Source organism: Mixophyes fleayi, chromosome 3, assembly GCF_038048845.1.
Source record: "Mixophyes fleayi isolate aMixFle1 chromosome 3, aMixFle1.hap1, whole genome shotgun sequence".
Classification (NCBI taxonomy): domain Eukaryota; kingdom Metazoa; phylum Chordata; class Amphibia; order Anura; family Limnodynastidae; genus Mixophyes; species Mixophyes fleayi.
The window spans coordinates 33,057,733-33,082,127 of record NC_134404.1 but is presented as its reverse complement, the minus strand read 5'-3'; the positions used below and the strand labels follow the sequence as shown (position 1 = coordinate 33,082,127).

Below are 24,395 nucleotides of genomic sequence, written 5' to 3'. Positions count from 1 at the left end.
TCCTCTTTAGCCCTTGTGAGCATGAATCACTGATTGTATATATTGTCATTACCACTTCAGCTGTGGTGAGCATGAGTCATTGCACACCTGTCTAATTAATTTAGGGCGTGTTTTTTCTCCCGAGCTGATTGGATCTTTGGCGTTCAAAACCCCCTCTTGTCCTATGCAGTCTTTGTCAGTGATAGAAGTTACTCTGGACTCTTGGACAGCCTGATCTCTGAGATTATTCAGTTACTGGTTTCTGCTTCAACTCTAACCTTGTATCTTGACAAACAGCCTTGCAACTCCAACTCAGCTTTTTGGCAAACAGCTCTCTTTGAATTCTTTTGTGAGTACTGTAGCTTAAACATAGAATTGCCTATGTGAAACAATCATCTGCTGGCTAGGAAGGAAATCCTTCTTCATCACTTACCTGCTGATTCTGTGAGTACTGCAGCTTGAACATAGAACTCCTTATATGAAATAATTATCTGCTGGCTAGGAGAGAATTCTTTCTACATCCATCTGTCTGTTGATACTGCATCGAGGGGCTCTGGGCTTGTCTAAGTTGTGCATGGTTTTTGCTGCCTTCAGGTTATCAGGAATATTGGATCTGCTCCATTACTAAGATTGCATCTATGAGTACTATTGCCTACTGTCAGAACTGTTGTTATACTGTTTGAAGTACTACAGAATGCTAGTGTCCCTGAACATCTTTAATTACTACAGCTGTCTGAGACTACCATTACTAGAGACTTTGTCCTGTGCTTATCAATCAGTTTCTAGCTGTGTTTCCTCTGTATTTGAGCATCGGTCAATATGAATGTTTTCAACATATTTAAAATACAGTTGTTTGAAATTCTCTCCTGCCTCTATCTTGCCTTAAATTAGCTAACACTGTCAAAAACAACTAAAAAGGACAACAAAAAAATAAATGTTTACATCCTTAAGACTTTATAGAAGAATATGGTGTAAAATGTTATGTTTAAGATCATTTGCAGATTCCTCCACTTCTATAAGAAAGCCCCCATAGATGCAATGAAACACAGAAAATAATGATTTGAATAGATGGTTCATTCTTTATATATCTGAAAAGTTTAACTACATACGGTGGTGATTATATTCAACTCACTGCCAAAATAATGGTGCCTCCAAAAGTGTGGGGTGATGTAATCAACATTCAAACATCCTTGTGGCCATGTAAAAAATGCTTAAGGAAGAGATCTCAGTGACTTTCCTCCCACACTCCAAAAACATACTGGTAGGTTAATTGTCCGCTATCTAATTGACCCTAGTCTCTCTCTCTGTCTGTGTGTGTGTGTGTGTGTGTGTGTGTGTGTGTGTGTGTGTGTGTATGTGTGTGTGTTAGGAAATTTTGACTGTAAGCTCCATTGGGGCAGGGACTGATGTGGATGAGTTTTCTGTACAGCGCTGCGGAATTAGTGGCGCTATATAAATAGTTGCTGATAATGATGATTTTGAAAGAGGGGCAGCATTTGGCAGGAGCTACACTAGTCACGCAGCTTGTTGATGTTCCATGTGGAGCAGTAGATACGTTAATGTTGGCACGGAAGTTTGAGGGATTTATATTATCAAGAACAAACAACAGTATATGAAGAACGTTCTGGAGCCTCTTCCACAATCATTAACAAAAAAACAACGGATGGAATGTCTCATAGGATTGGTGTCGCTTGTAGAAACTATGTTAAACAAAAGCAAAGTGGCTGTGGTGGCTTCTGATGGCCCACCAGTTATGGAGCTCCATCAGTTATAGAGAGCACAACCTCTAGGTACATCTTGATCTCTGTTGGTCAGCTTTTTATTTATATATCGAGGGGTCAGGAAAACTTTTACTTACCATACCTCAGATGGCAGATTTTCAGATATCTGTCTAAGCTGACGACTGTCATCGTTATGAGGCTTCCACAGCCAAAGAAGAACCCAATCCATCCATAGCATTGGCAGATACCCCAACCGAACACCCAGCGGTGGCTGAAGAAGGACACTATAGCGAATGGCTTTCCTGTCACTGCAATAAGATGCAAAGGAATCAGAACAGAATTTACACAAGTTTACAGAATAAAGAAGTTTTGTATTTATCATTTTAATTTTAATAAATCAGTATGTTCTACTGAAATACAATTTATTTTGTACAATGTCTTCATCTTTCTCCTCACTCCGCATTTTTTTATACCTAAAAGTAGTGTCAGCTGTGTCAGCAGGTTATTGTCACCGTTCTAGAGTGTTGTGTGACAGGGACATCAGTTGACCTTCCAGGCTGCTACATTTACAATGTGCAATAAAGATCACACCTGCAATCCGCCTTAATAGGCGCAATGACATGTCCACCAAGAGCATTTCAAGGTGAAATAAACTTCACGGTCTTTGAAAACAAGTGGAAAGTGGAAATGAAACTGCTCCTAGTCTTGTGGGTTGACCAGGCGCGGGCTGGGAGAGGGATGGCCGGGGGGGCACACAGGTGGCCGCATCATATTACATGGGATGCGGCCGCGTCATTGATGACGCGGCCGCATCCCCTGTCACGTGATGCGGCCGCCTGTGCGCTGACGCGGCCGCATCTGATCTAATCACCTGCTCCAAAATGCTTTGGAGCAATAATCGTTCATCGTTTGAGTGTACAGTCATGGCCAAAAGTTTTGATTATGACACAAGTATTGGTTTTCACAAAGTTTGCTACTTCAGTGTTTTAAGACCTAAGATGTTGCTATGGTATACTGAAGTAAAATGACAAGCTCCACGGCGATCCAGCGCCTTTTCACAGAGGGACACAGAAGGGGAAGCACAGTCTGTAGAGCAGTTGGGCAGCGTCATAGGTAGAATAGAAAGAGGAGAGGGTAGCAGTGTTCTTCAAAGTCTACAGAGACATTCAGGAGAGCTCCATTGCTCCATTACTAATTGTCATTGCTGAAATACAAATACTAGGGCTGGCAGGCTTGGTGTAAATCTGCAGTCAAATTGTACGGTGTTATATACGTTACACACAAAGAGGAGAGCTCCATTGCTAATTGTCATTGCTGAAATATAAATACTAGGGCAGGCAGGCTTGGTCTTCTGAATTTGCAGTCAAAGTGTACGGTGTTCTCAAAATGGATTCACAGCAGTACACAGAAGAGCAGAAGCACCAAGCAGCTGTTGGCACCAGTCATGATGATAGTAAACCCTCTACGTCATCTGGTAAAGCCTTTGTTAAAGTGCATAGTGTTTGTAAGTCAGGGAAACCAAAATGTAAAAAAAAACACCTTTCACCTAGGTCAAGCAAAAAAGACCTGTAACCCAGGCAAAGTTATCTGCAGACAAAAATTGCCAACATGCCATTCTACGAATGCAGTGTGTTAGGAACTCCCAAGCCAGTACAATGAAACTCGGGGACTACTCTGAAGGCCCGGTGTTCGCTGGAGCCCCTAGTGGTGGGGACAGACTGGGCTGCGGGCCGACCGAGGGTCGAGTAATGTATACTGGCTTAAAGGAGTACCCAGGAGTGGAGTGATTGGCGAGCTGTAGTTACGAAGAATCCTAGGTCAAAGGGTCACAAGCACAGATGCAAAATCCAGAGACAAGCGAAGGGTCAGACACACAGGCAGAGAAGCAAAATCCGGAATCCAGGCAAAAGGTCGAGGTCAGAAGAGAAGGGTCACAGGTCCAAGAACAAGCAGGGGTCAAAACACGGGTAGTCAAATCCAAGGTAGCAAGAACCAAACGGATAGCACAAGCAGGCAGCAGGACTGAGGACAGAACGCTATAACCGGCAGTGAGGCTGCAGACCTCACTGCCTTAAATACCAGTACTGGCCAATCAGAGCCTAGCTCTGAAATCACATGGGCAGGCTCAATCCTGACACATTAATCAGCCCACAGGCTTGTGGGCGCTCCTGCGCATGCGCCCTGCTGTTCCCAGCTGCTGGGACGCAGCGCCCCTGTAATTAGCGTCCGACCGTTGGTAAAGGCAGGAAGTGACGTCCCGGTTGCCATAGCGACGACCGGGACGCCTACAGGAACTAGGTGAGAGTCGCGGCGGTGCCCGCGGCCGCCGCGACTGCTAACACAGTGGCAAGGAAAGAATGAGGCCTTCGCCTTTCTCTATGAGCGCTAGTTCTGCAACTGTCACTGAGGCATCTTCTTGTAAGGTCAGTCGTGACCAAGCAAGACCTTGTCATTCGGACTCCAAAAGTGGTGTCCAAATAGTGTGAAAGCCGAGCTGGAAGAAAACAGTAAGGCATTAGAGGAAAATATATGTTCAGATTCAGAAATGACACAAATCCCTGAGGAGAGTCTATCCACGAGTGCTATGTGTAATCCTGACCATTCAGCGACTACCCAAAATCTGACAGCACTTTAGCCGATAGGATAACTCGATTGTCATGTTCCCTACCTTGCTGTCACATCGTCTGCTTGTAATATATCCTGGAAACAATTGCGGTCAATGAACATGCTGCCGTGGAAAAATGACCTTCAACTTAAACTGCGACACTGACATTCTTCGTATTAAGGTGGTCATTTAAGGAAGCGATGCATCTACAATGTACAATAAACAAGCAGTACATCATCAGCTAGGTCCCTTCTCTCACCTACATCCCGACGCCTGCAATCTACACTCACAACACCGTCCTCATCAATATCCTCAGTAGCGATCGGAGTTAGTCCTGCATCCAAGTTGGTAAGGCTAGATGACTCCTCCACTATCCTGGATTCCTCAGAAGAATTCTTAAGCGTTAGTCCCACTGATGTTGCTGCTGCTGCTGCTGGGGGTGAATCTTCATCCCAGAAGAGACCAGGAAGAAGACTACTAGTAGTTTACAACAATTTGACTGTTAAACAATCCTTTGCAAGAAGAAGCAAGTATGACAGCTGTCACCCAGTTGCAAAGCGGATCAGAGACACCATGGCAACTATCCTAGTATTAGATCTGCGTCCAATATCCACTATTAAAGCAGCTGGTTTTAGACAGTTACTTGAGGTCTTGTGTCCTCATTACCAAATTCCATCACGACACCATTTTACTAGAAAAGCTATTCCTCACCTCTACCAGAAGGTTCGGAAAAATTTAATTATTGGGCTACACAATGGCACTCTACCCACTGTACACTTAACCACAGATATATGGACAAGCAGAACTGGGCAAACTAAAAATTATATGACTGTGACATCCCACTGGGTTGGTGATTCACCTTCACCAGCAGGAACAGCAACAGCATGTACCTAAGTACGTCACATTTGTCAGAAGCAGGGTACTCTGTGTATAATCGGCTTAACTGAGAGGCATAACTTAACTGAGCTGGCAATCTGTTACAAAAACTAAGGAAATGTCATTGAAAAATGGCTTATCCCGCTAGGACTCTCCTCAAGATATGTCATTTTTGATAACACCACCAATATTGTGAGAGCATTACAGTTGGGTGAATTCCATCACTTTCCCTGTTTTGCTCACACAATAAACTTGGTGGCGCAGAGCTTCTTAAAAAATGACAGGGATGTGCAGGAGATGCTGTCTGTGGCCCGTAAAATATCTGGACATTTCCAACATTCGGCAACAGCGTGTAGGAGATTGCAGCAGCTACAAGAGCAATTTAATTTGCCCTGCCACCAACTGAAGCAAGAGGTGGTAACAAGGTGGAATTCCACCCTGTATATGCTTCTGCGGATGGAGGAAAAGCGAAAAGCCATCCATGCTTACTCCACAAGCCATGACATTGGGACAGGAGGGGGGATGTATTTTAGTCAAGCGCAGTGGAGAATACTTTCCGTGTTGTGCAAGGTGCTGAAACCATTCGAAGTAGTCACCTGTGAAGTGAGTTCAGACACTGCTAGTTTGAGTCAAGTGATTCCTTAATTAGACTTTTGGAAAAGCAGCTTGAGAAACTGAAGGAGGAGATTAAACAAAGCAATTACGCTAAGTATGTCGGACTTGTAGATCAAGTACTTTATTCGCTTCGCCAGGATCCAACATCTTGAAATCGGATCACTACATTTTGGTGACTGTGCTTGATCCTCGGTTTAAGACCTATGTCTTCTCTTTGTTTCCAACTGACCCAGATCTGAAGAGATACAATGAGCTCCCGGTGAGCAAGATGACAGCTCAAGTGTTACATGACAAGATGGCGTCTCCTCCTTCAGTTCCTCACTCAACTGCAGCTAGGAAAAACTTAGCTTTCCCCAGAGACCCTGGGATGATGCAGATGACTCAGCACAACATTTTGACATCTGGTGTGGTCTAAAAGAATTGACCAAAAAACGTGACACCTCTGCCGTAACTCCACCTGATCCTACTATCAACATCCAAAGGATGGTGAAGGATTATTTTCACGACAGCATAGAAATAGACACATCAGACAGTCCCTTTACATACTGGGAGGAAAAAAAGTGAATTTGGAGACCCATGTACCAACTCACTTTGCACCGCTAAGCTGCCCACCCTCCAGTGTGTACTCAGAAAGAGTTTTCAGCACAGCAGGGAACTTTGTCAGCAATCGGCGTAGGAGGATACTTCCTCAAAATGTGGAAAGGATGATAATAAAAATGAACTTCAAGTTCTACGAGGAAGACCTTTCCCGCCAATTACATCAAAATACTGAGACTTACCGTTATAGTGGACTCCAGTGGTGATGAGTTAATAATGTGTGAGGATGATGTACACACTGATGAGGGTGAGGATGATGCTGAGGATGATGACAACAACATCTTGCCACAGTAGAGTTCATTAACAGAATTGTTACCTTAGGTGCCTTAAGCCCATTGTTACCTTGTTTTGTGGGGGCCCAAACAAACCAAGCACTTCAGCCACAAGGTATGGCACTCCTTGTCGCCGAAGTGCCTGGTTTGTGAAAGTGTGCATGTCCTTTTTAAGATCCATCATAAGGGTGGGTGGCAGGGCCCAAGGACAGTTCCATCCTGCACCACTTTTCTTTTCAGCTATCACTGTGCGCCAATGTTACCTACATGTGCTATATACTGTTGTGTGCTTTGCAAAACTCAAAGATGACTCAGCACAACATTTTGACATCTAGTCTTGTCTACTGTAAAAGAATTGACCAGAATTAGTGACAACTCGGCTGTAACTCCACCTGATCCTACTATCAACTATCAACATCCAAAGAATGGTGGAGGATTATTTTTAATTTTTTTTGAACGGTATAAAGACAACTGTTATATTATCAAAGAACAACGTTGCTTTCAGAAGTAATGTAAGCATGGATGTCTAAATAGACGTGTATATGTATTACCTTCCACTTTGCTGCTGTTTCATCAAGTGTTTGTAATCTGTACTTTACATCAAAGGTACCTATCTATATTATAATTTTGTGGGAATTGGGGCCTATTCGAAGCTCAGTGATGAACTCACTTTTTGCTGGGAATTACAATGGCTCTTTTTAGTGCATTGTCTGGCAGCCTGGATTGGTGTGTGTCTGATAAAAGCACGCATCCCAGGGGGGGTCAGCTCTCGTTGCCATGTATTAGCTGTAGAATTACCACAGTTATCCAAGAAACGGGTGGAGCGATTAAATGAACCATAACTGGTTTCATGACAATTCCATCTTGCACCACTTTTCTATTCTGCCACTGCTGTGTTCCAATGTTTCCTAGACGTGCTAGGAACTGCTGTGTGTTTGAGTCATTGCTCTGTCGCTTAACATCCAGCCAGGTAGCTGCAGTATTTGTCCAAAAGTGTATGAAAATAATATTGTGACCTGTAAAGTGGTCAAAATTGACTGCAAATTAATTGAAATTAGTGTTGTTGAGGTTAATAATAATGTAGGAACAAAAAAAGAGCAAAATTATTTGAACTTAACAATTTTTTCGCAATTTTTCTAAAAAATACAGATCCAAAACCAAATACAAAACCAAAACACACAAGGGGAGTTTTGCCAAAACCAAAAGATGAAGTTAATCCAGATCCAAAACCAAAACCAGAACACAGGGGTCAGTGAACATCTCTAGTATCTACACTACAGTAAATGTGATCTATGTACTCTCCACTAGATGGCAGTGTTGTGACGGTCTGACAGCTGGTTAACATTCCTGTGGACTTTCTTTTTGTCCTGTAGTATTTTGCCTTCATTTATATTGTCACGTTTTATTCCTAGGAGTGACCAATATTGTATTAAAACTACAAAAGAGGATATCCAGCTTTCTGAAATCACTTGTTGCTGCTATGACAAACATAATGAGTACAGGTTTAAGGTTGATGCTGGAAGTAACAAGACTCGCGGGAACTGTACAACCTTTCTAGACCCAGATAAATCCATAAGACATGAAAACAACCGAATATTCAAGAATAATCTCTGATCCCTGAAGAAAAGAATTTAAGACGATCAAAGCCTGCCCTGTGGCAACAATATCTGGCGTTAAACACAAAATGATGTTATCAGCGCTGTTAGTATGAGAGATTTATGTACTTTAGTTATGCTGCATCTGCAGCAATACTGCTACACTGTTCTCAGTGCTTAGTCGGGTACTTAGTACTTTTTATGGGGAAGCACATAGATATGTGGTATCTGAGAATGTGTTCCTGAGTGTGGGCTATGTATGTGTGTGATTGCACCTACTTATACACCCACATAAAAAAACAAGAATTTATTTTGTTGAACCAGGTTATTTAAATAGAGGTGTAGAAGGTTCATATTGGGGGCATTTGCTGCATCTGGGGTGCGTTCAGTATTTTACTCCCCGGAAAGGATCCGAATGTTATAGGTATTCATGAGGTACCAGTAATTAGGAGTCTTCTTATACTTTAAAGTGATGCCTTTTACACCTTTCTAGTGCATTTTATATAGGAAAACGATATAATAAAAGCTTCCAGCCACAGAGAAGTGACATACATAATGAAGACAGCCCTGGTATCCCCTCGCTCTAGTGGTAAATTTAAGACATAAATGAGGATCCACCAAGTAGTATTTTAGAAGCAGAATTGAAACGTGAAATTACTCAGGAGGGTGGCCCTTAATTTTACTAGGTCAAAGTATGAAGTGACATCAAAGAAATGCATTTGTGTATTTGCCCACCTGTAACTAGAGTCAGATCTATAACTGTATGTCAGTATGAGCCATAACTAGAGTCAGATCTATACCTGCCTGTGAGTTAGAGCCATAACGGGAGCCAGATCTGTACCTGGCTGTGAGTATGAGCCATAACTAGAGTCAGATCTGTACCTGCCTGTGAGTTAGAGCCATAACTGGAGTCAGATCTATACCTGCCTGTGAGTATGAGCTATAACTGGAGTCAGATCTATACCTGCCTGTGAGTATGAGCTGTAACTGGAGTCAGATCTATACCTGCCTGTGAGTATGAGTCGTAACTAGAGCCAGATCTATACCTGCCTGTGAGTATGAGTCGTAACTAGAGCCAGATCTATACCTGCCTGTGAGTTAGAGCCATAACTGGAGTCTGATCTGTACCTGGCTGTTAGTATGAGCTGTAACTGGAGTCAGATCTATACCTGCTTGTGAGTATGAGTCGTAACTAGAGCCAGATCTATACCTGCCTGTGAGTATGAATATAAATTGAAATGGACAAAGGCAGTTTGGTTTCTGTCTCTCTAGGCCCCCCCCCACTTGTAGAAAATACAAAAAAATTCAGCCGTTATAGACTGTATAATATTAATTGAAATGGACAAAGCCAGTTTGGGGTCAGTCTGTGTATGACACCCTACCCATAATGAGAAATTGCCAAAACAGCAGCCTTTCAAGACGGTACGTGATATGGAAATGCCCCAAGTCCCTTTCCTCTTTGGGGGTAGATTGCACCCTACACTTAAATAGAAAGTTTTAAAAAGATGTTATCGTCATCATCTGGAGCTTCATCCTCACCCTCATCAGTGTGTACGTCATCATCACAGACTATCAATTCATCGCCGCTTGAATCCGCCATTAGAGAACAGTCAGTGCTTGGAAGTCTTGGATGGTGAAGGCCTTCCTCGTGGAAGATGTAGTTCATTTTTATAAACATCATTTTCTCCACATTTTTGGGAAGTAACCTTCTACGGCGATCACTGACTAAGTTCCCGGCTGTGCTGAACACTCGTACAGTACAGGTTTCCAAATGGCCTGCTTTTCCTCCCAGTAAGGAAACGGACTGTCTGACATTTCCATATCAATTACCTCTTGAAAATAATCCTCCACCATCCTATGCATGTTTTTACTCGTATTGGATGGAGTTATGGGCAAGGTGACACATTTTTTGGAAAAATCCTTCAAACCAGCCCAGATGTTAAATTGTTCTGGTCTGCCCCCTGCGTCTTCCCTGCTTCTTTTTGGGAAATTTAATTTTTTACGAGCAGCAGCAGCTTGAGAAAGTGAAGGAGGACACGTCGTCAAGCCGAGGCCCAGTTCAGCGGCCAACTTGCTGAGCACTAGCTCCTTGCAAAAGTTCACATCTCGTTCATTTTGAAGCAAAGACTCAATGTAGGTCTTAAACCTTGGATCAAGCACAGTGGCCAAAACGTACTGATCCGAGTTCAAGATCTTAATAACTCGAGGATCATTGTGAAGCGAATGAAGTACTTGATCGAGAAGGCCAACATACTTTGCGGAATTGCTTGATTTCATCTCCTCCTTCAGTTTCTCAAGCTGCTTTTCCAATAGTCTAATTAAAGGAATGACTTGGCTCAAACTAGCAGAATCTGCACTCACTTCACACGTCACAACTTCAAATGGTTTCAGCACCTTGCACAGGACTGAAAGGATTCCCCACTGTGCAAGACTGAAATACATGCCCCCTCCTTTCCCAATGTCATGGCTTGTGCAATACGCTTGGATGGCTTTGTGCTGTTCCTCCATCCTCTGCAGTATGTACAGGGTGGAATTCCACCTAGTTACCACCTCCTGCTTAAGTTGGTGGCAGGGCAAGTTAAACTCTCTTGGAGCTGCTGCAATCTCCTACATGCTGTGGCCGAATGCCTGAAATGGCCTGAAATCTTATGGCCACCGCAAGCATCTCCTGCACCTCACAGTTATTTAGTAGGAAGCTCAGCACCACCAAGTTGATGGTGTGAGCAAAAAAAAGGATTTTGTGCTGGAAATCACCCAGCTGTAATGCTCGCACTATATTGTTGGCGTTATCAGAAATGACATATCCTGGGGAGAGTCCAAGTGGTATAAGCCATGTATCAATCATATCTCTTAGTTTGCGTAACAAATTGTTAGCTGTATGCCTGTTAGTGAAGCCGGTGATACAAAGAGTGGCCTGCCTGTGACAAATGTTACGTAGTGGTGTACATGCTGCTGCTGTTTCTGCTGGTGAAGGTGAATGACCAGCCCAGTGGGCTGTCAGTCATATAGTCTTTAGTTTGACCACTCCCACTTGTCCACATATCTGTGGTTAAGTGGACAGTGGGCAGAATGGCGTTTTTCAGCGCAATCTCTACATTTGTACACACTTTTTGGTATAGTTGTGGAATAGCTTTACGGGAAAAATGGTGTCGCAATGGAATTCTGTAATGCGGACACAAAACCTCAATTAACTGTAAAAAACCAGCTGCGTTTATTGTGGATATTGGACGCAGATCTATCACTAACATGGCAGCCATGGCGTCTGTGATTCGCTTGGCGACCGGGTGACTGCTGTCATATTTGCTTCCCCTAGCAAATGATTGTTTCACAGTTAATTGTTGAAATGTAGGACTGCTCTTTTTCTGGGCCTTCCTCTGGGCTGACGATTCACCCCCAGCAGCAGCAACAGCAGCAGCAGTGGGACTAACGCTTTCTTCAGAGGAATCAATAATAGTGCAGGAGTCATCCAGCCTTAATAAGTGAGATGCAGGGCTAACTCCGAGCGCTACTGAGGATATTGATGAGGATGGTGTGGTGGGTGTATTTTGTAGCCGTCGGGAAGTCGGTGACCGGAGGGTCCTAGGTGATGATGGAGTGCTTGTAATTTTTTTGGAAGAACTTTCAGCTTTTCCCAACACTTTGTTATGAACTCTCGTCAAATGGCGTAACATGGATGGGGTTCCAAGATGGTTAAGGTCCCTCCCTCGACTGACTGTGGCTTAACATACACTACAAATGGCTATACAGTTGTTGTCTGGATTGGGGTAGAAATAATTCCACACATAAGAAGTGGATTTTTTAGTTTTATGGCCTGGCATGACAATGCCCTTTTTCTTGTCACGTGCCAGAACTGCTGCCACTGGTGCAGGACTTACATAAACAACCTCATCCTCATCAACATCCTCATTAGCGCTGTCACTCACCGGACTGTGAGTGCTTCTTCCCGGACATTTAGGAACCGTGGCCGTCCTCCATCCTGAGGGACTGCGCATGCGCAGCCCTTTCTAATCCTTCAGTGTATGTTCCTTTAACTTAATTGGCAGATCAGGCAACACTCCCTATATTAAGCACCTGTGGTCAACACCACGTTGCCTGATCTTGGAGTCTCATTCCCCATGAGTCTCTGAAGGTGTTCCTGTGCTTCCTCGTGTATTCAGCGCTGCTGATTCCTGTGGTTTCCAAACCACTTCTACCTCTGTGGTTTCCAAACCACTTCTACCTCTGTGGTTTCCAAACCACTTCTACTACTGTGGTTCCCATACCACTTCCACTCACCTGTGTATCATCGTGACTGTTAGCTGATTCCTATTGCTGCCTCCGTGCACTACAGTCTTCTAACCACTTCAACTCTACCATATATTATTGTGACTGTTAGCTGATTCCTATCGCTGCCTCCGTGCACTACAGTCTTCAATCCACATCCACTCACCTGTGTTTCATCGTGACTGTTAGCTGATTCCTATCCGCTGCCTCCGTGCACTACAGTCTTCAACCTGCAACTCGTCTGTGTTTCATCGTGACTGTTTGGCTGATTCCTATCCGCTGCCTCTGTGCGCTTCAGTCTTCAGTTCATCTCAGCTCTCCCGTGTCTCCTCGAGACTGCTGCCACTATTGCTATCTGCTACTCTCCGTGATCAACAGTTCCAGTTCAACTCTGCTCTCCTGTGTCCCATCGTTACTGCACCTGCTGGTTGCTATTGGCTACCTCCGTGTGTCCGCAGAGACCTGCTGCTGCTACTCCTCAGCTCTACTCGTCCATCTACTGCTGATCCGCTCTCCACGCTTTCCTGTGTTCCCACTGGTCTCTACCCGCCTGTCAGCATTGGATTCGTGTCTCTCTACTTACCCCTCTGCTAGACCATCGCCATTCTCCAGGGTCCTCCAGGAGTCCAGTTCCACGCTCTACTGATTCCTGTATATTTGTTTCCCTGCTGGTCTACCTACCTGTGCGCTGCACCTGCTAGACCACCGCTTCACCCATCCAGGGACTTTGCATCCTGCCGGCCTCCTGCCGTTCAGGTATCTCTGCACTCCTGTCTGACTGCCTGCTTCTGAACCACGGTATGCATACTTCTCATTGACTGTGCTGGTGTATTGCATATCTTGCTGGACTGTGTTGGTTCTCCTCTGGAGTTTGCTATCCGCTGAGTCTATTGCCATCATTGACTGTGTTATCTCGTGCCGGATTACTTCAAGAGACTTTCTATTATTGCAGTGCTGTTCAGTCATATATATATATATATTGTGCATATTACTGTGGATCAAGTTTAAGGTGCCCGTGTATATCTTGTGTTGCAGTCTCTCCCCGTGCACCCCCTCACATATATATTCAGTGGTACAACTTGCTAGTGGCAGACCACTGATCCCTGTTTCCAGTATCACCTGTTCCAGTATCCTCTCACATAGCAGTGGTACAACTTGCTAACGCAGACCACTGACTCCCCGGATACCTCCACTTGGATTCCATTCCTTCACTCAGACAGCGGTACAACTTGCTATCCGCAGACCGCTGACTCTCATCACCTCCTCGTTTCTGTTGGACATTCCTCCTCACTATAGCAGTGGTACAACTTGCTACCGCAGACCACTGACTACCTTCACGTGTCCTTTGTCCATACAGTTCCTCGTGTATTATTACCTCCATATTGCCAGTGCTGCTAGTCATAGACTTTCCTGAGCATCTCATCATCTGCTATTTCCTGTTCCGTGATCACCCTGCTACCAGAGTACCATATTACCACCTATACTGCTCTGGTAAGCCTATCACCTGGTGATCCCTGGGTAAAGACTCCTAGTGCCCGTGACAGTAAGATCAGGCCATGACAGACCCAGATACGGAACCTACCGCTAAAGAGATGCTGCAGCATCTGGTCAGCCGTGTGGAGCAACAGGATGCTCGCCAACAGCTGTTACTTCAATGTTACCAATCGTTAACCTCCCAAGGAACATCTGGACAGACTGTTACAGCTAATATTGAAGCTCCTGTGCTTTCCTTCGTTTCCCCAGTGCCATCCCAGGTGTCTACAGCTCCCACTCTTCACCTGCCTACTCCGTCAAAGTACAACGGGGACCCCACAACTTGTAGGGGTTTCCTTAACCAATGTTCAGTCCATTTTGAGCTCCAACCTCAAAATTTTTCTACCCATCGTTCCAGAGTGGCCTATCTTATCTCATTGTTTTCTGGACAAGCCCTGGCTTGGGCCTCCCCTCTGTGGGAAAGAAACGATCCAATACTACAAGATAGTGCCAAATTAATTTCCACGTTCCGAAGTGTGTTCGATGAACCAGGTCGTGTGACCTCCGCTGCTTCCAGCATTCTTCGTTTGCGACAAGGCTCCCATACAGTAGGCCAGTACGTCATTCAATTTAGGATCTTAGCCTCTGAACTTTAGTGGAACACTGAAGCATTAGTTGCCGCCTTCTGGCAGGGGCTCTCCGATAAAATTAAAGATGCACTGACTACCCAAGAGCTTCCTTCGTCACTAGAAGATTTGATCTCTCTTTGCCATCGTGTAGATATGAGATTTCGTGAAAGAGAGTCTGAGAAAACAACTTCTGTTAAAGCACCTCTTCGTTCAACCCCTCAATTTCGTCCAGCTTCACCCTCTGTGATTCCCATGGAGATAGGACGTTCCAAATTATCTTCAGAAGAGAGGAAACGAAGAGTAAAGAATAGACTCTGTATCTATTGTGCTGATTCCACGCATATGCTCAGCTCTTGCCCTAAGAAATCGGGAAATGCCAGGCCCTAACTAGTTCTGGAGAGGTGAAGTTAGGGTCCCTGGAGTCCTCTCCATCGTCTATGAAATCTAAAGTCTGCGCTTTTGATGTTACGATTTCCTTTGCTACCAAATCCTTTGAGTCACAGGCATTGATTGATTCCGGAGCAGCAGGAAATTTCATTTCTAAATCACTAGTGAATCAATGGTCTCTACCAGTGATTACTTTAAAAACACCCATTACTGTGACGGCTATAGATGGATCACGTCTCATCAATGGTCTCATCACCCAGAGTACGTCTCCAGTAACACTTCAGATTGGTGTACTACACCATGAAGAAATTTCGTTTTTAATTCTTCCAGTTACGACAAGTCCGATTGTCTTAGGCCTTCCATGGCTTCAGTGTCACTCTCCCCAGATTGACTGGCGCACCCCTCAAGTTACGTCTTGGGGGTCTGAATGTCACCATCGTTGCCTTTCCCAAGTTATTCCTCTTAAAGTACAGCAATCTTCCATCTCATCTTCCTCCCCGGGACTCCCTCCTCAGTATGCTTCATTTGCCGATGTGTTTGATAAAGCTCAGTCTGAACGTCTTCCTCCTCATCGTTCTTGGGATTGTCGGATCGACCTTCTACCTGGCAAGACTCCCCCCAGGGGTCGGGTCTATCCACTCTCGTTACCTGAAACTCAAGCCACATCTGAGTACATACAGGAGAATCTCCAGCGTGGGTTTATTCGACCTTCCACCTCTCCCGCTGGAGCTGGGTTCTTCTTCGTCAAAAAGAAGGATGGATCACTACGCCCTTGCATAGATTTTCGTGGACTCAACGCCATTACTATCAAGAATCGGTATCCCATTCCGCTGATCACTGAGCTATTCGATCGCATCAAGGGAGCTCGGATCTTTACTAAGTTGGATCTTCGTGGTGCCTACAATTTAATTAGAATCCGTTCCGGTGACGAATTGAAGACAGCGTTCAACACCAGAGATGGGCATTACGAATATCTAGTAATGCCTTTCGGGCTGTGTAATGCCCCCGCTGTTTTCCAAGGCTTCATCAATGAGATCTTTCGGGACTTATTATATGTATGTGTCGTTGTCTACCTGGACGACATATTGATCTTTTCACAGGACCTGCCTTCTCATCACCAACATGTGGCAGAGGTCCTCTCCAGACTACGGAAAAATTCATTGTTCTGTAAATTAGAAAAATGTTCATTCGGGTTGCCCCAGTTTCCATTCTTAGGGTATATAGTTTCCGGAGTTGGCCTGAAGATGGATCCAGACAAAGTAAATGCTGTATTACATTGGCCCCAGCCAACTACTCTTCGTGCTATCCAGCGTTTTTTAGGTTTTGCCAATTACTATAGACGCTTCATTCAAGACTTTTCATCCATTGCATCTCCTATTGTGGCCCTGACTCGGAAAGGGGCTAATACTAAGCAATGGTCATCTGAGGCTCTCCAAGCCTTTCAAATTCTCAAAGAGTCCTTCTCGTCTGCTCCCATTCTTCGACAGCCTGATGTGACACTCCCCTTCTTCCTAGAAGTAGATGCCTCTAATGTGGGCTTAGGAGCCCTTCTCTCCCAACGCTCGGAGCAACAAAAATTACATCCTTGTGCCTTCTACTCTCGGGGTCTTCTGCCCGCAGAGAAAAATTATACAATCGGGGACAAGGAGTTGCTGGCCATCAAAGCTGCATTAGAGGAATGGAGATACTTGTTGGAAGGAGCTCGCCATCCGGTGACGATCTTCACGGATCATAAGAACTTGTCATATCTGCAATCTGCCCAATGCTTGAACCCTCGTCAAGCAAGATGGTCTCTTTTCTTTTCCCGTTTTGAATTAATTATAACCTTCAAACCAGCCGCTAAGAACAAGAAAGCTGACGCTCTATCTCGAGCTTTTGTGACGTCCTCTGATGTAGAAGAGGTTCCCAACCATGCTATTCTAGACCCCAAATGTATTTCACTGGCTGCTTCATCCACCAAAATGCTACCATTTGGGAAGACCCTCGTGCCTCCTACTCTGAGGAGGAAAATCCTTTCGTGGTTCCATGCCTCTCGTTTTTCTGGACACGCCGGTGAACACAAGACCTTTGAGATTCTCTCTCGAAGTTACTGTTGCCCTTTAATGAGGAGAGACGTCAAAGAGTTTATTGCTTCCTGTGATTTATGTTCTCAGTTCAAATCCTCCCGCAGAACTCCAGCAGGGTTGCTGCGACCACTACCCATTCCGTCCAAACCTTGGACCCATATTAGTATGGATTTCGTTACTGATTTGCCACCAAGTAAGAATCACAATACTATTTGGGTAGTGGTAGACAGATTTTCGAAGATGGCTCATTTCGTCCCTCTGTCTGGTTTACCTTCCTCGTCTACTCTGGCTGAACATTTCATTAAAGAAATCTTCCGCATCCATGGATGTCCGTCTGAGATTGTGTCAGATAGAGGAGTACAATTCGTTTCCAGATTCTGGCGGGCCCTTTGTAAAACCTTGGGCATACGATTAGCACTCTCATCTTCTTACCATCCGCAATCTAACGGACAAACGGAACGAGTCAATCAAGATCTTGAGACTTTTATAAGGATGTTCTCTTCAGCCAATCAAGACAACTGGGTAGAATTGCTTCCTTGGGCTGAATTCGCCCATAACAACATGTACCATGAGTCATCATCCAAAACTCCATTCTTTGTGGTCTACGGTCACCATCCGTCTTTTCCGGAATTTCCTGCCCTCCCGCCCACCCAAGTTCCTGCTGTGGAGACTGCTTGTCAGACCTTCAAAAATATCTGGTCTCAGGTCAAAACCTGTTTAAAGAAGACATCTAACAAATATAAGTCCTTCGCAGATAAGAAGAGGCGGGCTATTCCACCACTAAAAATTGGAGATCGTGTCTGGTTATCTACCAAAAATATTCGTTTGAAGGTTCCATCTATGAAATTCGCCCCTCGTTTTATTGGTCCATATAGGATCATTCAAGTTATCAATCCAGTATGTGTTAAACTTCTTCTTCCTAAGAATCTTCGGATTTCCAATGCCTTCCATGTGTCTTTGCTCAAACCTCTCATCATCAACCGTTTCTCGACTCCTCCCTCAGCACCGCAGCCAGTTCAAGTTCATCAGGAGGAGGATTTCGAGATTACTGAGGTATTGGATGCAAAAATTTCGCGAGGAGTTCTCCGTTTCCTCGTTCATTGGAAGGGCTTTGGTCCTGAAGAGCGCTCATGGATCAAAGCTGAAGATCTTAATGCTCCTGCCCTTCTGAAGAAGTTTTATTCCAAAAATCCGGACAAGCCCGGTTCCAGGCGTTCTGTGCCCACCTTTAAAAGGGGGGTACTGTCACTCACCGGACTGTGAGTGCTTCTTCCCGGACATTTAGGAACCGTGGCCGTCCTCCATCCTGAGGGACTGCGCATGCGCAGCCCTTTCTAATCCTTCAGTGTATGTTCCTTTAACTTAATTGGCAGATCAGGCAACACTCCCTATATTAAGCACCTGTGGTCAACACCACGTTGCCTGATCTTGGAGTCTCATTCCCCATGAGTCTCTGAAGGTGTTCCTGTGCTTCCTCGTGTATTCAGCGCTGCTGATTCCTGTGGTTTCCAAACCACTTCTACCTCTGTGGTTTCCAAACCACTTCTACCTCTGTGGTTTCCAAACCACTTCTACTACTGTGGTTCCCATACCACTTCCACTCACCTGTGTATCATCGTGACTGTTAGCTGATTCCTATTGCTGCCTCCGTGCACTACAGTCTTCTAACCACTTCAACTCTACCATATATTATTGTGACTGTTAGCTGATTCCTATCGCTGCCTCCGTGCACTACAGTCTTCAATCCACATCCACTCACCTGTGTTTCATCGTGACTGTTAGCTGATTCCTATCCGCTGCCTCCGTGCACTACAGTCTTCAACCTGCAACTCGTCTGTGTTTCATCGTGACTGTTTGGCTGATTCCTATCCGCTGCCTCTGTGCGCTTCAGTCTTCAGTTCATCTCAGCTCTCCCGTGTCTCCTCGAGACTGCTGCCACTATTGCTATCCGCTACTCTCCGTGATCAACAGTTCCAGTTCAACTCTGCTCTCCCGTGTCCCATCGTTACTGCACCTGCTGGTTGCTATTGGCTACCTCCGTGTGTCCGCAGAGACCTGCTGCTGCTACTCCTCAGCTCTACTCGTCCATCTACTGCTGATCCGCTCTCCACGCTTTCCTGTGTTCCCGCTGGTCTCTACCCGCCTGTCAGCATTGGATTCGTGTCTCTCTACTTACCCCTCTGCTAGACCATCGCCATTCTCCAGGGTCCTCCAGGAGTCCAGTTCCACGCTCTACTGATTCCTGTATATTTGTTTCCCTGCTGGTCTACCTACCTGTGCGCTGCACCTGCTAGACCACCGCTTCACCCATCCAGGGACTTTGCATCCTGCCGGCCTCCTGCCGTTCAGGTATCTCTGCACTCCTGTCTGACTGCCTGCTTCTGAACCACGGTATGCATACTTCTCATTGACTGTGCTGGTGTATTGCATATCTTGCTGGACTGTGTTGGTTCTCCTCTGGAGTTTGCTATCCGCTGAGTCTATTGCCATCATTGACTGTGTTATCTCGTGCCGGATTACTTCAAGAGACTTTCTATTATTGCAGTGCTGTTCAGTCATATATATATATATTGTGCATATTACTGTGGATCAAGTTTAAGGTGCCCGTGTATATCTTGTGTTGCAGTCTCTCCCCGTGCACCCCCTCACATATATATTCAGTGGTACAACTTGCTAGTGGCAGACCACTGATCCCTGTTTCCAGTATCACCTGTTCCAGTATCCTCTCACATAGCAGTGGTACAACTTGCTAACGCAGACCACTGACTCCCCGGATACCTCCACTTGGATTCCATTCCTTCACTCAGACAGCGGTACAACTTGCTATCCGCAGACCGCTGACTCTCATCACCTCCTCGTTTCTGTTGGACATTCCTCCTCACTATAGCAGTGGTACAACTTGCTACCGCAGACCACTGACTACCTTCACGTGTCCTTTGTCCATACAGTTCCTCGTGTATTATTACCTCCATATTGCCAGTGCTGCTAGTCATAGACTTTCCTGAGCATCTCATCATCTGCTATTTCCTGTTCCGTGATCACCCTGCTACCAGAGTACCATATTACCACCTATACTGCTCTGGTAAGCCTATCACCTGGTGATCCCTGGGTAAAGACTCCTAGTGCCCGTGACAAGCGCCCTCGTCGCCTACACAAATCTCCCCCTCATCCTCTTCTATTTCCATAGTGGCATCCTCAATTGGTGTATCACCGGCTACACTCGGGCTGTTCAGGTACACATCAGCAGAACTGCTGAAAGGGTCACTCTTTATGGGTACACTAACAGAATGCTCACGATTAGACATCCCGCTGTTGGATGGACTCTCCACAGGGATTGGTGTAGTTTGTGATTCAGAGCAAACATTATCCTCTAATGCCTTACTGTTTTCTTGCAGCTCGGCTTTGATGTGTAACAGTAGTTGTGCACCACTTGTAGGCTCGGTAACATTTTTGGATCTGCCACTAATAGAGAAAGGTGAAGGCCTCATTCTCTCTTTGCCACTGCGTGTGTAGAATGGCATGTTGGCAATTTTTTTTTTATCGGCACTTAACTTTTCCTCAGTTACACTTCTTTTTCGCTTTAACACAGTAAATTTTTTTTTGGGGTGTGTTTTTTTGACTGATTTCAAAACATTGTGTAGTTTGACATCACCTTGCCCAGATGACGGACTGGGAACACTACCATCAGGACTGGTGACAGAACCTGGTTGCTCATTCTGCTCATATGTGGACTGCTTTGAATACATTCTGAGTCCAAGGCACTTCTAGTGCTACAAATTGTTTTAGATACTGCTGACAAATATGACTTTTGACAGCCAGAAATATTAATGCAAAAGAATGGGGGACACCCCAAAAGCACTTGGAGTTCTAAAAATTATATTTTTAGTCTGCTGACAAATAGGACTTTTGACAGCCAGAAATATTAATGCAAAAGAATGGGGGACACCCCAAAAGCACTTGGGGGTAAATGTATCAATCTCCGGTTTTGTCAACTCGCGGGAGTTCGGCGAGATGACAGCTTAAATTTAAAGCGGCACTGCCTTGTAAAGGGAAAATTCCCTTTGCAAGGCAGCGCCACTTTAAATTTAAGCTAAATTTTTTAAATTAAGCTAAATTTAAGCTGTCATCTCGCCGAACTCCCGCGAGTTGACAAAACCGGAGATTGATACATTTACCCCTTGGAGTGCTAAATATTATTTTTTTAGACTGCTGAAAAATAGTACTTTTGACAGCCAGAAATATTAATGCAAAAGAATGGGGGACACCCCAAAAGCAATTGGAGTGCTAAAATTATTTTTAAGATTGCTGACAAACAGGACTTTTGACAGCCAGAAATATTAATGCAAAAGAATGGGGGACACCCCAAAAGCACTTGGAGGGCCAAATATTGAAAAAAAGACTCCTCTATCCTCCTATCTTCTCTATCAATTGTTATTAGAATTTTAATCAGAATTGTAATCAATCAGAATTGTTATCAGAATTTTATTCTCTGTCCCAGCTCTAATCAGCCTGTGACTACACCCTGCTCTCTCCCTCTGTCAAATGGCGATGAATTGCTTTGTAGGCGGGTATTTATAATTTTCAAATATTGCGAGAACCGAGCCCCGAGATCCGATGACGTCACGATGACGTTCGGCCTCGATTTGGAATCCAAGCGGGCGAGAGAGTACCGAGCCTGCTCGGCTCGGTACTCGGATAGGCAAAGTTCGGGTGGGTTCGGTTCTCGGGGAACCGAGCCCGCCCATCTCTAATAGTTAGGGTAGTATTAGAGTGTGTGCTAGGTTTATAGTTAGGGTAGTAATAGAGTGTGTGCTAGGTTTATAGTTAGGGTAGTAATAGAGTGTGTGCTAGGTTTATAGTTAGGGTAGTATTAGAGTGTGTGCTAGGTGTATAGTTAGGGTAGTATTAGAGTGTTTTCTAGGTTTATAGTTAGGGTAGTATTAGAGTGTCTGCTAGGTTTATAGTTAGGGTATTAATAGAGTGTGTACTAGGTGTATAGTTACGCTTAGTGCTTTTTTTTGTAACAAAAAAGGTGCCGGAACTCACATCACGTAGTCAATCACAATACACACACCAACACACGTCAGTTGTGTAATGAAACATAACAGTCACCGCCCGCAGTAAGTACTCAGTGCGCGACCACACGACCAATCACAAGCTGAGCAGTGCCACAAGCCGAGCAGTGCCAACACAACCAGTGCGGACGATGTACGCATGCATCGTACTCGACACACAAGCAACCCGCATGCACCGTTTTAATGATTTTGCTGCCAACCTGTTACGCTCGACGGGGCGATTCAAGTCCACGTGGACCAAACATCAAATGTTCAAAAGTTACTTTTAAAACTTGGAAAGTCCATTGACAAAAAGGTGCCGGAACTCAGTTCTGGTGAGTTCTATGACAAAAAGAAGCACTGGTTAGGCTTATATTGGAGTCTGTCCTCGGTTTATAGTTAGGCTTGTATTAGAGTTTGTGCTCGGTATATAGTTGGACTTGTATTAGAGTTTGTGCTAGGTTTATAGTTAGGCTTGTATTACAGTCTGTGCTTGGTTTATAGTTAGGCTTCTATTAGAGTCTGTGCTGAGTTTATGGTTAGAGTTGGATTAGAGTTTGTGCTAGGTTTATAGATAGACTTATATTAGAGTATGTGATAGGTTTATAGTTAGGGTTGTATTAGAGTCTGTGCTCATTTGATGGTTAGGCTTGGATAATAGGCTGTGACTAGGGTTAAAACTTGATATACGTTTAGTAATACTTAGATTATAAGATTAAGATTAGTATTAGTACTGGTCATGTCCCAAGCTCCATTTTGCTAGGGGTGAGCAGTAGCCATCAGGGAAACCTACTGGATTAAATAGACTTAGAATGCACACGATTTATAGTGAGTCTGGTGTGACTAACATGGGTCACTAGTACTATATACACAATTCCTAGGAAAATGTTACAAATTCCTCTGTAATCTCTTGAAATTTCCCCTAAATCTAAATGAACCCCTTAAAATTCACTTTGCCCAAATTTTGCTACAGATTTAGCTAGCTACTGCTAAATCTTCTAATTCTACCAGTGCATTGTGCCTATTCACCAGATCCCAGTGCTGGTTCTCCGCATCCATCTATAGCAGCCAGTGAATTATAAAGTGAATTATAAAGAATACACCAGTCCATATCACAATGTATTGCCTGGGCATTTGTACACCTATATATAGCTAATGGTTTTAATGACAAGTACAGTACAAGAAATTCTTTTTTTATATATATCCCAGTACTGAATTAAATGTGGGGCTATGATGGCTGTTAAGCCAGTGAGGCTGTTAGCTAGTGAGAATTCTTCTAAGTGAAATTCTTACAAGTGTATTACCTAGTATAGTTAGAGATATACAAGAGAGGAACAGGAGGGGAACATTCAACCTGCAAACACTGCTACATGAGGACAACATTCAACAATCAGCCCTGAGCTCTGATATCCTCCACCACCTGGATAGTTAACTGCCTGGACTCTCCCTGCTGAACTGTTTCTCACACTTATTCAGGCCTTCTGCAGTATTTTCACTTGGTGATTCCTCTTATGCTGCTTGGATTCCCACTTTTAATCCACACTGTTGCTCCACTAAGCTTGAACTTTGAACTGGCTCCCTCTTGTCCTGTGGATTTGTATAACCAGCTCAGTGCAGCTTGTATTTTGCCCTGTTTTAAACAATTGCCTTCCAATCATGCCTGATATTACTGTTTCACCTAACTGTTTTTTCTAAATCCACCCATCTGCTATCTCTGCTGTCCTTTCTGCTTCTTATTCACTGACTCATACTTTACATCTCTTCTTCCTCTTTTCTCTCCTTCTACCTTTGCATTCTTTTTTATTCACCTCTTGTGCTCTCACCCTTTCCTCACTACACTTGTAAGCCCTTACCATTCTTGATTTCTGAATTCTTTCAACTGTCTATTCCACACTTTCTCTAGCTTTATCATGATTTACTCCTCTTTCACTTCTGTCCTCTCCCTCTGTCCCCCTGCTTCCCATGTCCAACCTTTCCATATTCTTCCACCTCCTCACTCCCCCCTCTCACTTCCCATCCCCCTCCCTATTTCACTCCTCTCTTCTCTTCTGTGCCTCTGGGCCCCTGATCTAACATGCTGCCCCCTCTTCCATCTTTTCCTCTCTCATCCCTTTCCCCACTCACACCCTTTCCTTCTTGTCCCCTTCGCTGCTCTTCTCTCAGCGTCAATCTGCTCCTACCTTCCTCCTCCCTCTCTTTCCCCCCAGCTAATCTTCTCCCTCACGTCACTCCTACCTTCTGCCTCTCCGATTCATAAACCCCC

The 24,395-nt window shown here is 44.5% G+C and overlaps 1 protein-coding gene across 1 annotated transcript in view; it reads right to left on the bottom strand.

The window, feature by feature from the left end:
• OPN5 (opsin 5) overlaps positions 1-24,395 on the bottom strand; it is a 116,708-nt gene that overhangs the window by 5,668 nt on the left and 86,645 nt on the right. Inside the window, exon 4 of the mRNA XM_075201348.1 lies at positions 1,838-2,008. Coding sequence (XP_075057449.1) covers positions 1,838-2,008 — 171 coding nt within the window. The remainder of the gene's footprint in view (positions 1-1,837; positions 2,009-24,395) is intronic.